The sequence below is a fragment of the Sapajus apella genome, unplaced genomic scaffold, assembly GCF_009761245.1.
Source record: "Sapajus apella isolate SASKATOON/1434 unplaced genomic scaffold, GSC_monkey_1.0 scaffold89, whole genome shotgun sequence".
NCBI classification, from domain to species: Eukaryota; Metazoa; Chordata; class Mammalia; order Primates; family Cebidae; genus Sapajus; species Sapajus apella.
In genome coordinates, this window is record NW_022437029.1 from 2,257,674 (window position 1) to 2,271,600 (window position 13,927).

General features: G+C 41.2%; 1 protein-coding gene and 1 non-coding gene across 5 annotated transcripts in view; both read right to left on the reverse strand.

Moving 5' to 3' along the window:
* CRACDL (CRACD like) overlaps window positions 1-13,927 on the reverse strand; it is a 145,722-nt gene that overhangs the window by 34,388 nt on the left and 97,407 nt on the right. For all 4 annotated transcript variants that reach the window (XM_032255397.1, XM_032255396.1, XM_032255394.1 and 1 more), the window contains exons 3-5: window positions 8,533-8,701; window positions 3,625-3,760; window positions 3,121-3,285 (exon numbers count right to left, since the gene is read on the reverse strand). In XM_032255397.1, the coding sequence (XP_032111288.1) occupies window positions 3,121-3,285; window positions 3,625-3,760; window positions 8,533-8,701 (470 nt within the window). The remainder of the gene's footprint in view (window positions 1-3,120; window positions 3,286-3,624; window positions 3,761-8,532; window positions 8,702-13,927) is intronic.
* LOC116534843 lies at window positions 11,319-11,380 on the reverse strand. The gene has a single exon (XR_004261912.1). It is a non-coding gene; the product is annotated as a U7 small nuclear RNA (small nuclear RNA).

Genomic DNA, 13,927 nt, shown 5'->3' on the forward strand with positions numbered 1-13,927 from the left:
GCCCCTGGGCTAGGGGACCTTGGCATGGAGCCTAACTCCCCTGACGTGTGTCCCAGGTACAAGCTCTCCCCCACTAGGGAACTCAACTTCTCTGGTCTCAGAACTCTCACTTCTGTTTCCACTGTTGCTCTGAGAGATCTTGCGGTCTGGAAAGACCCCCCATCTTCATGATCAAGGAGAATCGTGTCTGTTGTTGATCAGTGATATAAATACGTGGGGTGGGCTAGGACCATGGGGAAGAGATGAGGGCTGGGAAGCTGGATTCATGGATGGGCTGGTAGCACCCAGAACATTCACCTCTGCATGGCTTGCTTCCAGTCACCCAGTTTTTCCTGAAATCTTTGCTTCTGGATGATTCTGAAAGCAGAAAATTTAAAAGCCTAGTATGTGGCTCTTTGTTGCAGGGAAGGCAGCTCAAAGGGCCCAGAGGAAATGGCTGGAGGAAATGGGTTCAGAAGCTTTTCATGGGCGGCCCTGAGTGACAGGTGCTTTAGGATGTGTGTCCTCAAAAAGAGGGGCTCAGTCACTGAGGAGTGAGCTGGGGGCAGTTCATGCAGGAAGGGCCACTGGACAGGAAGCAGGGGCACCTGGGTGTTCCAGGGGTAAAGAGAAGCCACTGGTCCTACTGGAAGGAGAGGTGCTGATCTACCCAATCTCATCTCATCCCCCGAAAACTCTCTGAGCCAAAACCCTCTGAAGACACAGATTCCAAGAGGTGATAAGCCTGCTGGAGGCCAACCTCTGGAGCTGTGGGCATGTATTTGTTCATTTGCCACCAGATTTGTGTTCCCTCCCCATCTGCCCTTCCCGCATCACCAGGAGCAAAATGACTCAGTAGCCCTGCCAGTTTATCAACCGTCTACCTGGCATGCCCTGCTTCGTAGCAGGACACTGAGAATATGACCCATTAGACATTATTTTATCTTAAAAACCACCAAGTAAACTTTCATCAGTTATGACACTTGGTAATAAAATTTTAAAAATTATTCCATGTATTTCCTGAAAAACTTACTCTATCAGGAAATGTCACCCTGGTTATAACATTAAATACTTGCTATAAAGACTCTTTTTTCCACAATACGTTTCTCTGTCTATGTGGGCCTTTGTAAGCATGTGGGCCTGTGTAAGGTGTAAATATGAGAGAACATTAAACAGCCTCCATCCATCCTTTTGGGGCCAGAGGCACTATTTTATCAAATACAACATATTCTAGAAGCCCATTTTAAAGGGTGTGTTGTTTATCCCTCTCAATTGACCAATTATGCATAAAAACTTTCAGGCCTCAAAATGGAATCATTGTGTCTTCAAAACAATGAAGACAGTAAAGATTACACTTTTGCTTTTAAGTCTTAAAGTTCCAAATTTTGGTTTCCTATGAAGCTAGCAGATTGTCCATATTACCCAAAAATTGATAAAATCTCAAATTTTTTTTTTTTTTTTTAAAATAAAGGACCAACCGCAGGAGGTGGTTGTGCTGTGAGAGACAAGGTCAGCCTGGCCCAGCCGAGCCACCTGTGGAATTTGTGCCTCATGGTGTCACACGGGTTTGGAGACAGGCTTGCTTGTCAATGGATGGGTTAGAAACGACCTCTCCTCTTACTGCCCATCCTGGCTAAAGGTAGAGAACTGGGATGCTGTGAGAGTCAGAGATCTGTGGGATGGGAAGGGGGGAGTCCATCTATGATGAGGAATCAGGCAGCTCACAACAGACCTCTTCCTACTGCATAGCCCAGAAATACACAAAGTCGCATCTGCTACTGACAGGAGGACTCTGAAATTGCACAAAAGAGTATTTGAGGTGTTAAGGCGTACTGGGTTGGTTCGGTGGAGTCTATGACATAGGCCATACCATCCTCCTCTTCCTCTCTCCCTTCTGCTCAAGGCTGGAGAGCAGTCCTGGGTAGCCCACTGTCCTCAGACCCTGCTCCTGGAATGAGCAGGGACAGCCTCGCCCCTGAGCGGAATTCTAGAGAGAATAATTCTCTAGCTGGGTTCACGTCAGTCCCCATCCCACACACTCAGCCCCACCACAGTCCTTCTGCCTTTTTATCAGTGATGTTTTGGGAACTTACAACCACACCCAAAAATTTTGTGTGGCAGGGTTTATAGGTGCGCACATTGAAGTGGCTTCTGAACAGAGTTCAGAGCAGCACAGAATCTGCAAGGCAGTGGGTTACGACGAACCCATCCCCTTCACTGCCAGTGGCCCCTTGAGCAGGCCAGAGGTGACAGGGCTGCAGGGGCAGGTGTGTGGCTATAAAAAAATAAACTCTGGCCTTTATTTGTTTTCCAAGTGTCAGCATAACAGATGACTCTAACTCTATCCATCCCCCACAGCCAGGGTTGTCTACATGAGAACGATGACCACCTATTTGTAACATTTATGTGCAAGTGCATTGTATGGGCATTAAGTGTTCTTACCACAATAACATAAAGAATTTAAAATGTGGCAACATCACTAGCTATGTTGTTTATGCATGAGAAAGAGCTTAGTTCCTTGCCTGCTGCCCCCCCCCAACCCCGCCCCTTGGTTTCTAATGGGGAAGGTGGTGTTTGGGACCGGTTCTTCCACCTTGCTGAGTTCATCAGTTCCTCTCTTGCTTGTCAACCTTTCCCTGCTGCCCTGTTTGCAGCAACACAGCACATTACTACTTGCACGCCAACACCGCCTCAGGGTCACAGGCTCAGGCACCGGAGACCATCAGAACCTCAACGGTCACATACTCACTATTCCCCCTTCCCACCGGCCAAATGTCAGGGCAACAGAAAACAGACACAATGTGTTTCCTTTATTCTAAATGGGGTTCTGGGTCTAGTCATCTGCTCACACAGGAAAGACTAGGGAGAGGGTTGATTCCGAGTTAATTCTATCAACCTATCATCCTTATAAAAAAAAGTCACCAAAACCAGTCTCCTAACCAGACCTGAATTTCTACTCAAAGAATGAAAATAAACACATCTCAAGGGCTGACTGTAGGCTCTAGTGACCCAGTCGGCCACACCACGCACAGCCTCACCTATCCATGGAGATCTCAGAGGCACACACAGGGGATCCCAGAGCTCCAGCGCCCTCCACGGCAGGTATGGATGGAGACGTGCAGCAGCACAGGCCGTACTTGCCTTTATAGTTGTGCCAGGACCCACGTCGTGCAGCAGAGACATCTCTGGGGGGCTCCTGGGCAGCCCGTCGTCCTCAGAGCTCATGCCGGCGTCTTCTCCCCGCTTGGCAGGAAGTCCCCCTGGAGGAGGTGGTGGTCCCATTTTCACATTACACTGTATTTTTAACTAGATTGGAATAAAGAACATGTGCTCTTATTTTCATCAATGATATTTATCAACAAATCCTCCTGCTCTAACTCATTCATGCTGAAAATGTCTTCAGTGTTTTGGCATGATGCAGAGAACTGAACTGAACGTGCATCTGCCGCCAGCTCTTCCACTGCCATCTCTTCTTTGTTTAAGAATGAGTCGAGAGGCCATTGTAACTCGGTGTGTCCTGGGAGAGCTGTCATGTATGTGATTCTACTTTACGGCGTACCAAATAAACCAAGCAGAAACCATTTAAAAACGTTTCGATGGATGTTTGACTTGCATACCCGGTGACACAACCAAAGAAACATTTACCTGCAGAGCTTTAATCCGATCACACACATTCTCTTGGGAAAACACCCGCACAGGCCGAGTGGGGTCCTGTCCGGACTCAGGAATGAAAATACTGTCGTGAGAGAGGGCCCGGCTGCCCATCGTGCCCCTTGACTCCCTAGGATAAAACAGCCACTGTGAGACTCTGCCCACCTCCATCTTACTGACCCCCCCAGGGGGCTCAGAATGAGAAAGGGGTATCTGGGTTAACAGAACATCATACAACACTCCCTCTGCTGCGTTTACATTTCAGTGGTCCCTGACTTTAGTTTATCCACACACTATCAAATGCCAGTCAACTATTTGGAGCATTGTAGAGAAAGGAATCTTACTAGAAGAGCTAAAGGGTGTGTGAATTCTTTTTATTGGTGGAAAAATCAAGGTTTGACAAGGTGTGAGGTGTAAGACAGCACGCCTGCAGAGGGGAGGGGCTGGCAAAGGCCAGCTTGTGAGGAGGCCTGTCCTGGCTGCCCCGGGGAGGGTGAGGTCACATCTTGCAGGCAAACATACAGCCCCTCCATGGGTTGAAGGCTGTGTGTGTGCAGCAGGCTGAGGTCCTGCCTGCTGAACGCATCCTCACAAGACAGCCAAGACATACATTAGTGGCTTGTTCGAAGTGAGAACTGCAAATCTGCAAAGCCATGGCCTCTTTTTATGACCTGGCACCATCCGTGTGCCTACGTAGATCCTGGCAAAACCTCTGTGCCTACCTAGATCCTGGAGCAGAGATGGTGGCCTTTGTCATCGCCATTCCAGCCGCTTCCTCGGCTTTGAGCTCAAGAATCTGATCTGGGACTGAAACCCACAGGACATTCACAAAATGTCCTAAAAGGATGTGGGAATTAGCTGTCAGATTTTCCTAGCAGCAGCAGCTGCCTGAACAATAGGTGGAAGGAGATGACTGAGACCCGATGATGAAGGAAGGAAAGCCCGCCTTTGCACACGCTGGACATCTTGTGTGCCCCACCCCACCCCCCCCCTCCTGCCACTCCCCTACCCTGGGCATCCTGTCCACTGTGGGGCAGTAAGAACTCTGCCCCACTGTAGATCAAACTGTGTTGGTTAATAATGCTTCCTTCTAATTAAACTCTCATGCCTGCAACTGTAAGCTTGTAAGTGGGAACCCATGGTTCCCAGGATGTGCGTGTCCTCACATGCCAGGGAAGGAACCACGCCAACTGATGGAATCAGGCCCTCCCTGCCAAGGGCAGCTCTTAACCCGAAGGTCACACACACACCTGGATTTCCCTTCCCCAGTAGACAGCCCATGGCCCACATCCTTTGGGGACCACAATCACCACCCAAGCACCTCCATTTTGGATGTAACAAAGAGCAGAGGCAACATAAAGAGGTCTCCGCAAAGATGCGTGGGCAAAAACAAAATGGCAGGCGCGCAAGGCCACTCACTACAGCAATATTCAGAAGAGCAAAAGACGGGAAACACCTAATGCCCCTCGGTAGGCATCTAACTGAATCAAACATGGAATGTCATAGGATGGAGGACTCCACAGCTGGTCGGACGGGCAGGAAGGTTCTCTACACGGTGCATACAGGCATCATCAGATTCTACTAAGTGAAATAAATCACAACCACTGCAGAGCAACACAATGTTCACAGTATGTCAGCACTGCGTGGAAAAGGGGGCATGGATGTTATCTGAACATGTGTGTGTGTTTCTTATATTTAAAAAAATGAAAATGGAAAAATACATAACAAATATGTAAAAGTGGTTTCCTTTATGGGGAAGGAAGGACTAGATGAGGAGACATGGTGCAAAGATACCTACATTTACAACTTTGTCTTTGAAACTATGTAAATGTTTTACATAATTAAAAGATCAAATCAAAAAGAGAAATGAAACAACCTCTAAAACTAGAAAACAAACACAAACAAATCTGGTTTTATATCATATTATTAGCATGACAAGACAGAGAATATAATAATTCCAAGTGACTTCAACTCCACATCCAAGATAGAATACATTCTAGGAACAACGGCAAGAAAACCAAAGACATCAAACTGCACTCACCGATCTTATTAGTAGTAATAATGATTAAAAATCAAAAACATTACATTGCACTCTGTAGATTTATTCGCAGTAACACTATTATAAGACACCATGCAGAAAAGCATTTATAGTATTTTTAACTTCCATGTAGGAAAGGGGATAAGGAAATTATTATAATCTATGATAGGTTAAAGAAAATGAGTCGTTTTGTCAATATCATAAGGAGCCCTGATTTCCAGTGTAAGAGAAAAGTATACAAAGAATTAAAGAAGTAAAAATGTTGTCTTATTAAACTTGAATTGGAAATATCAGCAAATTAATGATTAATTTTTCTCTTGAAAAATAAAGTATTTCCTAGCTATATCCACTAGAAAAGTCTAGAAGCAGTGATAGCCAATTAGTAATCATTGCCCCCTGGCAGCTGGACTGAGGTCTTTAAAAGCCATTTCACACCATGAGGAGGGGACCAGGGCCCTGTGAAAAAAAGTGTTGATTCCAGGTCGGGGGAAGAAAATATACCAACTAAACCTGAGATTTCTCATTGGGCAATAAAGTAAGGAAGCCATCAAAGATGAATGGGGTCATGTCAAAAGACCCCAGGAGCAAATTTGAAGTGACTGTCAACAGCCTAAGATGAAACAACTTGAGCATTAAAATGAATAAAGACTCATGGATTAAAGCAAATCAAATATATAAAAAGTAATGCATTCCTAATGGTATTTGGGAAAAAAAAGAAAAAAACAAAACCCACTGGCCACTATTGGGAGTTGCTAGAGGACCATGTCATTACTCTGAGGGTGGATCAATAAAAGGAGAGCCTGATTTTACAAATTGTGTTTCAGAGCAACCAAGCAATTGATGAAGGAAAGTTCTCATTGAAGAATTTCAGTTAGCAAGTGTACAATGAATGACGGAATTAGAAGAATCACCACTTTGTGTTAAAACTGTCAGGTGAAAGCTGGTAGAGGGACCACAATGACACCCTGAACCCACTGCTCAGAAAGCAGGTGACTCAGATGGGATATAACAACACCCAGCACCTGCTTGAACCTAAAAGAATCTAGATCCACAGAATGATGTACTGGGAATTGGGAGAATATAGGAAAGAGTTGAATCACATCAAGAGAAAGCAAAGCCAGAATATGGGACATTCTATAGGGCACATGGCCCTACTCTTCCTTCAGATCAATGGCATGAAACAAAGGGAGGAGGGCAAAAGGAAATTGTTATAGATCAAGAGACTTAAGAAGCACAACTGTACAGACACAGACATGATAAATGGGCATCACTTTCTTCAACCCACAGGGTCCCATGTGGTTTGCTAGCAGTAATGTGCCTTAGTAAATGGAGCTGTTTTGCCCGCAGTGATGGATGAGAAGTTGCCGCAGACTCCCACAGGCCAAACAGTACTTGCCTCTTCCTCTGCGCTGCTCTCTAAAAATGTCGTTTGCACTTCCCAGGCCTCATCATGCCCCACCCCCAATCTTCCTTGCCTAGCGTCAAAACCAGCCAACTGTTACCAGTCACTGAGGACCAGCTCCCTGCAAGGTGCTGGGAATATCAAGATAAAAAGCGCACTGTCTCCACTTTCCGTGCGCTGCTGTGACAGGATAGACACCAGCAAGTGATCAGCTATTTCACACCACGAGCCAATTCACCCCAGCTTGCCCCACCGGCTGCGCTCCTGTCTGTGGTTGGAGGGGCCACTCCCAGGCCTGTCTCTCCAATACCAGAACTGTGTGCTCCATCCAGTCAAGAGACAGGGGTGGATGGGGGTGGGTGTTAGAGTTTCCCTGGGGCATGCGAAGTGATGACACTGAATAATTAGTAATATTATCATGATAACATCTCACGCCCCAAGAGTTCAGAGCACCGCCTAAAAAAATGCACACATAGTATATCCCTTCCACACTTCACACGGTGCAATGTGAATCTGTTACATTCCGTGCTAGCACCAAAGGCAAGCAAAACCAAAAAAAACACCCAAAACTGGGGAAAAAAAAAAAAAAAGTTCCAATCGTCCAATCTTTCCTTTCCAGTCATCTGGTGCCACCAAGTGGCCAGTAAAATTTCTACTCCTTTAAAAAACAGGCGAGGAGGCTGGGGAGGAGGGGAGAGCAGGGGCGGGAACAGGACACCATTATCGGGACGCTCAAGCCTGGGACGCATCTCAGCGTGGTCTGTACCCCAAACCTGAGGGATATTACGTTTTCTGAAGAGTTCTATCTTCAAATTAAAGGGCCAGTGTTGTATTAAAAAAAAAAAGGTAAAAGCCGGCATAGCAACAAATCTGTTTCATTTCTTCTTAGTCACAGAAATAACTGCTAGAATAAATGCAGCATATATACTGTAACTATATTTTAATGAAATACAAGTTACAAAAATAAGGATTTCTTTACTAGACCTCCCAGTTTTTTTGTGTTTATTGGGTCTGTTCTTCTTAATGATATTTTTGGATGAATTTTTTCTAAGTGAATAGCAAGAAGCATGCCCCAGTGTTCAAGTTTAGAGAAATGTACTTTTCTAGTTTAGTATCTAGGTCCTCAAAAGAGTTTTAAGTCCTGTTAAACCAGGGCCCCTACCCTGATCCTGTCACTATCAGCTGTAGGATGCTGGGCAAGTTCCAAATTTTATCTAGGGCTTATTTTGCCCTTTTATAAAATGGCATGTAGTACCTCCTCTCCCACTGTCATTGTGGACTTGAACACACGCAGCGTTCTCCATCCCTAGGTTTGAAAAGATAGAAAACAACAACTTGTGTGGAAAAACCTCTAATGGAATTACCCAGGAAGAAAGGGGGCTCAGAAATCCAGCAAGTTACCAGGATAATGAAATAGCATCTTTGGGTGCTCCTGGCCTGAGGGATGTAAAACTCAACTTACTCCAGCTCATCCTCGGAGTCGTAGCCCACTGGTCCGGACTCGATGGCAATGACCTCATTCCTTGTCTGACTTTGTTTCCAGGTGCTACTTCCTGTGGACGACGGCGATTCTTTTCTCTTCTTCTTCCCAAAAAACTTCTTAAAAGTTTTGAATTTAGATTTTTTCTTTCCTATACAGATCAGAGAAAAAAAAAAAAAACAATAAGTAAGAGTGTGTACAATGTGTGTTTATGGGCATGTATGCAATGGGCACGTAAGGGGAAAAAGCAAGATTTCCATCCATGTATGTTATCTGCTTCTGAAAAGTCCTTTTACTCCACAGAAGTACATGGTATACCAGTTTTACACACCTGAAAATGCATCTTGTTTTCTCTTTATTAAGGATATTTAAATAAAAGAGCCAAGAATGTTCTGGAAGATGATCACAGAATCAAAATTAGCAACCTTCCTCTCATGTATAACCAAGTTTTAATTTCTAAAATATGTGTAAGTCAACCACAAAAGTCTTGAGGAGGTAAAAGTTATGGGATAACCCAAGCAATTTAGGAAATAATTCTTGGCCAGGCATGGTGGCTCACAACCTATAATCTCAGCTCTTTGAGAGGCTGAAGCGGGAGGTTTGCTTGAGCTCAGGAGTTTGAGACCAGCCTGGGCAACATAGTGAGACCTTGTTACTACCAAAAAAAAAAAAAAAAAAAAGCTGGGCATGGTGCCACATGCCTGTAGTCCCAGCTAGTAGGGAGGCTAGTTTGCTTGAGCCCAGGAGTTTGAGGCTGTAGTGAGCTATGATTGCACCATTGCACTCTAGCCTTGGCAACAGAGCAAGACTCTGTCTCAAAAATAAATAAATAAATAAGAATGCTGAAATGCTTTGTCTAGTGTGAATACAGCATCAAGGACAATCAGAGGTGGCCCAACCTTATGGGCAAGAAGGTGGCTCTCTGGGGCACCAAATGCATGATGAGCTAATGACTCTTGCTGAGAAAAATAACAAGATTGGTCATCCCCACAGGGCCAACTCTGCCATGTTTCCTGGATTATTAGAATTCACCACACTTTTCAACATTTTATGATCATTTCTCTGGTGACACCTTCATTCTCTCCCAGGTTTCCACGATTTCACATTTGCTGCTCAGCAAAGTTCACTCCTTTCCTGGAATAGTTACGGAACTGACAGTTGAAGGATGCCGCATCATAGATTACCAGGATGCTGTCTAATACATCCTGAAAATTTGCAAAACTATTCGTTTTTATAGTAATTTAATAAACTGAATTCCTTAAAAAACCCAGGATCTTTCTATTGTGTTTATATTATTGCTCCCTTGAGAAACTTACATGATCTTACTCTCATGGGGGAATTACGTAGGATTACTTCAGTAGGAGTTCCTACATCATTACAGGTAGAACAAATCCCTCTCCGAGGAGAAATCAGTTCTACAGCACAGTTTTCTCAACTTCTAGTGGAAGTGTTCTTAACTTTATAATTGTAAAAAATGTTTATGTTGTTAGCTGATAGTTGTCAATGAGCATTTATTATTTTGAAAGACTCTTAAGAGTTTTCTGCATTTGGTCAGGACACCCTGTGACTTTTGCCTAGTCAACAAATTGGTATGCATCCTCAAAGGCCTGAATAGATACACAACCTCAATATCATGACCATCAAAGATGCTGCTTACAGCATTAATGGCGTCCTCAAGTATAACTGGTAGACCTCAAGTATAACTGCTGTATACTTTTGTTTCACTGGCAGGGCTTAGTCAGCCATCCATTTGTTCATGTTATATTTCTTCTCCTGCTAGGATGTGTAATTCAATTTCTTTAATGGTTACAGGACTAGTCCAGTTTTCTACTTCTTGAATCTGATTTTTTAAGTAACATTTTTCTGAAAATGTATTTTTTTCCAAATTTTCAAATGTATTGGCAAAAATTGTTAATAATATCTTTTTATCTTTCAAGCATTCACAACATCTATAGTGACTGATGGCTCTTTTTTCAACCTGATATCATCATAAATGTGCCTCTTCTTTTTTCCTTGATCAATTGCACCAGAGATTTATCAATTTTAATTGCTTTAAAAAAGTTTAGCTTTGTTAATTCTACTGAATTTTTATTTTATATTGTATTAATTTCTGTTCTTATCTTTATTCCTTCCTTCCTACTTTCTTCAGGTTTACTTCGCTATTTTCTTAAACTTCTTGAGATGAACACTTGGTTTACTACTTTTTAGACTTTCCTGTTTTAATAATATAATATTTAAGGCAATGCATTTCCCTCTAAGTCTGTTTTAGCTGCATATACATGTTTTAAAATATAGTATTTTCATTATTGTTTGGTCAAAAATATTTTCTAATTTCTACTGTGATACTTCTTAGACTTATGGGTTATTTAGGAAAGTAAGTCTTCATTTCCAAGCAGTTGAGGATTTTCAATCTGTTATTGATTTCTAGCTTAATTGCACTGTGGTCCAATAACATACTCTGAAAGATTTGAACGCATTCAAATCTGTTGATACTTGCTTTATGGCTTACCATATGAACAATTTTTTAAAATGTTCCTGGTGTGCTTGAAAATAATGCATTTTCATCAATGTTCAATATATGTCAATTAGAACAAGACCTTTTTTAAAAAAATTGTGTTGTCCAAGTACTTTATACCTTTACTGATTTTTAAAATGTTTGTTGTATCAATTACTGAGAGAGATGTGTTAAAAATAACCCACTCTGATTATAGATTTTTAAATTTATCTTAAGTTGTCAATTTCTACTTTACAACTTTATTTGTTGGAGAGGTTGCTTTCCGGCAAAAACCAGAAAGCCTGCTAGACAAATTCTAAAAGAGCAGTAATACAACTTTCTATAACATGTTAATGAATAGAAATGTAAAATTATTATCTTGCTGGGGAACTGAATCTTTTGTGGAATGGCCCTCTTTATGTCTAGTTATATTTTTTGTCTTACATTTCATTTTGACTGCTATTAGTACAGGTTTATCATATCAAATCTGAAAATCTGAAATGCTCCAAAATCTGAAACTTTTTGAGTACCCACATGATGCTTAAAGGAAATGCTCACTGGAGAATTTCAGACTTTGGATTTTCAAATTTGAGACTTTCAACTGGGAAGTATAATGCATGTATTCAAAAATCTGAAATCCAAAACACTCCTGATCCAAGCATTTTGGATAAGGGATACTCAACCTGGATAGCTACACCATCTTCCTTTACCCAGTGTTCACAAGGTGTAGGTTTTTGTGTCCTATTACTAGCCTTACTTTTCTGAACCTTTATAGTTAAGATTAATATATTTAGAGTTTTGGAATTTAATCTGATCATCCTTAACTCTTAACTGGAACAATTAATGTAATTAACTAGTCCACTTACATGCTCTGTAATTATTGATATATTAATAAAAACAAGTCTATCATCTTAGGGGTTTTTTAATTGTTCTTTAAAAAAATCATTCAATTTCTTCCATTGCTAGTTTATAAACCTCACCTTTTGCTTCTGTACTTTCAGTGGTTACCCTAGAAATTATATTACACTTTTGATTACAGGACAATACAAGGACCTTAGAATACTTTAATTCCATTTTTATACCCTATTGTTTTAATTCTGATTGTTAAAAAAAACCCCAAAGTTATTTCATGTTCACATAGATATATCCACTTGTTTTCTTTATTCTTCATTCCTTCTCATATTCCAGATTGTCCCTTAGGAAGATTTTCCTTTGGCCTGAGGGTGCATTTGTGTGGAATCTGTTTTACTGAGGGCTTACTGGGACCAGCCCAGTTTTTGTTTGTCCGAAATGCCTTCATTTGTCCATCACTCTTGAAATATATTTTCCTAAGTATAACATTCTATTAGGTTGGTGCAAAAGTAATGCATCTCTTGCCATGACATTTAATGGCAAAAATGGCAATTACTTTTGCACCAACATAATAGTTCAGCAGTTACTTTTCCCAAGGATATTTAGGCTATTGTTTCCCTGTTCTGTGGCTTCCATTGTGTTGAGAAGTCAGGCATTAAATACTTTTTTGCTCTTTTCCAGATAATCTGTCTCTTTCTCTCAGACTCATAAGATTATTCATCCTCTGGTTTTCTGCAGTTTTATTTCATATGGATTTTCTTTGATTTATCCTTCTTGGGATTCATTGGGTTTCTTAAACCTATGAGTTGGTCATCTTTTTGATAAAATCCAGAAAATTCTCAGCCCTTCTCTCCTCTCCTGAGACTGTGCTCAAATGGATGTTACACCCTTTCACTTACTCTCTATGCCCCTTGTTCTCTTTTCTGTATTTTCCATCCTTTTGCCATTCTATGGTACATTTTGTATAATTTCTTGTGATCTATCTTGATCTGATATAATCTGCTATTATATCCAAGCATTTTAATTATTACATTTATTTTAAATAAATTTAATTTAAAATAAAATTTTAATTATTGCATTTATTTCTAAAAAATCCTTTGTTTTTCAAATCTGCCATATCTTGTAAAAACACTTATTGTTAAAATTACACACAGTAAAATTCATTCTTTTTGGTGTACATAGAGTTGTATAATTATCACTGCAATCAAGATACAGAACTGTCCTCATGCTGCCCTTTTGTAGTCCAACCTTCTCCAATATCATTAACCCCGGGCAACCACTTATAACTTCTCTGTTTCTATAGTTTTGCCTTTTCTAGAATGTCATATAGGTTAAGTCACACAGTACGTCCCCTTTTCATTCTGGCTTCTTCCATTCAGTACAACACATTAGAGATTCACTCATGTTATACCAATCAATAGTTTGTTCCTTTCTGTTGTTGAGATTGTGTGGATATACCAGTGTGTTGAACCATTTTAACCTAAACCCATTTCAATCTGGGTTCTTTTCAGTTTTTAGCAATTATAAATAAAGTTGCTATAGTTTGTGTGTATGTGTGTGTGCGTGTGTAAACCTAAGTTTTTACTGCCAAGTAAATACCTAGGATTTGGATTGCTGAGTCATAGGCTAAGTGTATGTTTAACTTCACAAGAAGCTGCCAAATGTTTTTCCAAAGTGGCTGTACCATTTTGGATTCCTCCCTTCAATGCACACTTACCAGCTCCTGTTGTTATGATGGTTTTCTCCAGACATTTAATAGGTGGGTCATGGTATTTCATTGTAGTTTTACTTTGCATTACCTAATGATTATAGATATTGAGCATTTCTTCATGTGCTTATTTTCCATCTGTACATCTTCTTACGTAAAGCATCATTTAAAATTTGATGTTCATTTTGTAACTGGGTTATTTGTTTTCCTATTTTTTCTAAATACATGATGTAAGTCTTTAATCAAGTGTGGACGTAAGTCCGGGATATAAGTCCTTTATCAAGTGTGATTTATAAATATTTTCTCCTGGTCTGTGACTTGTC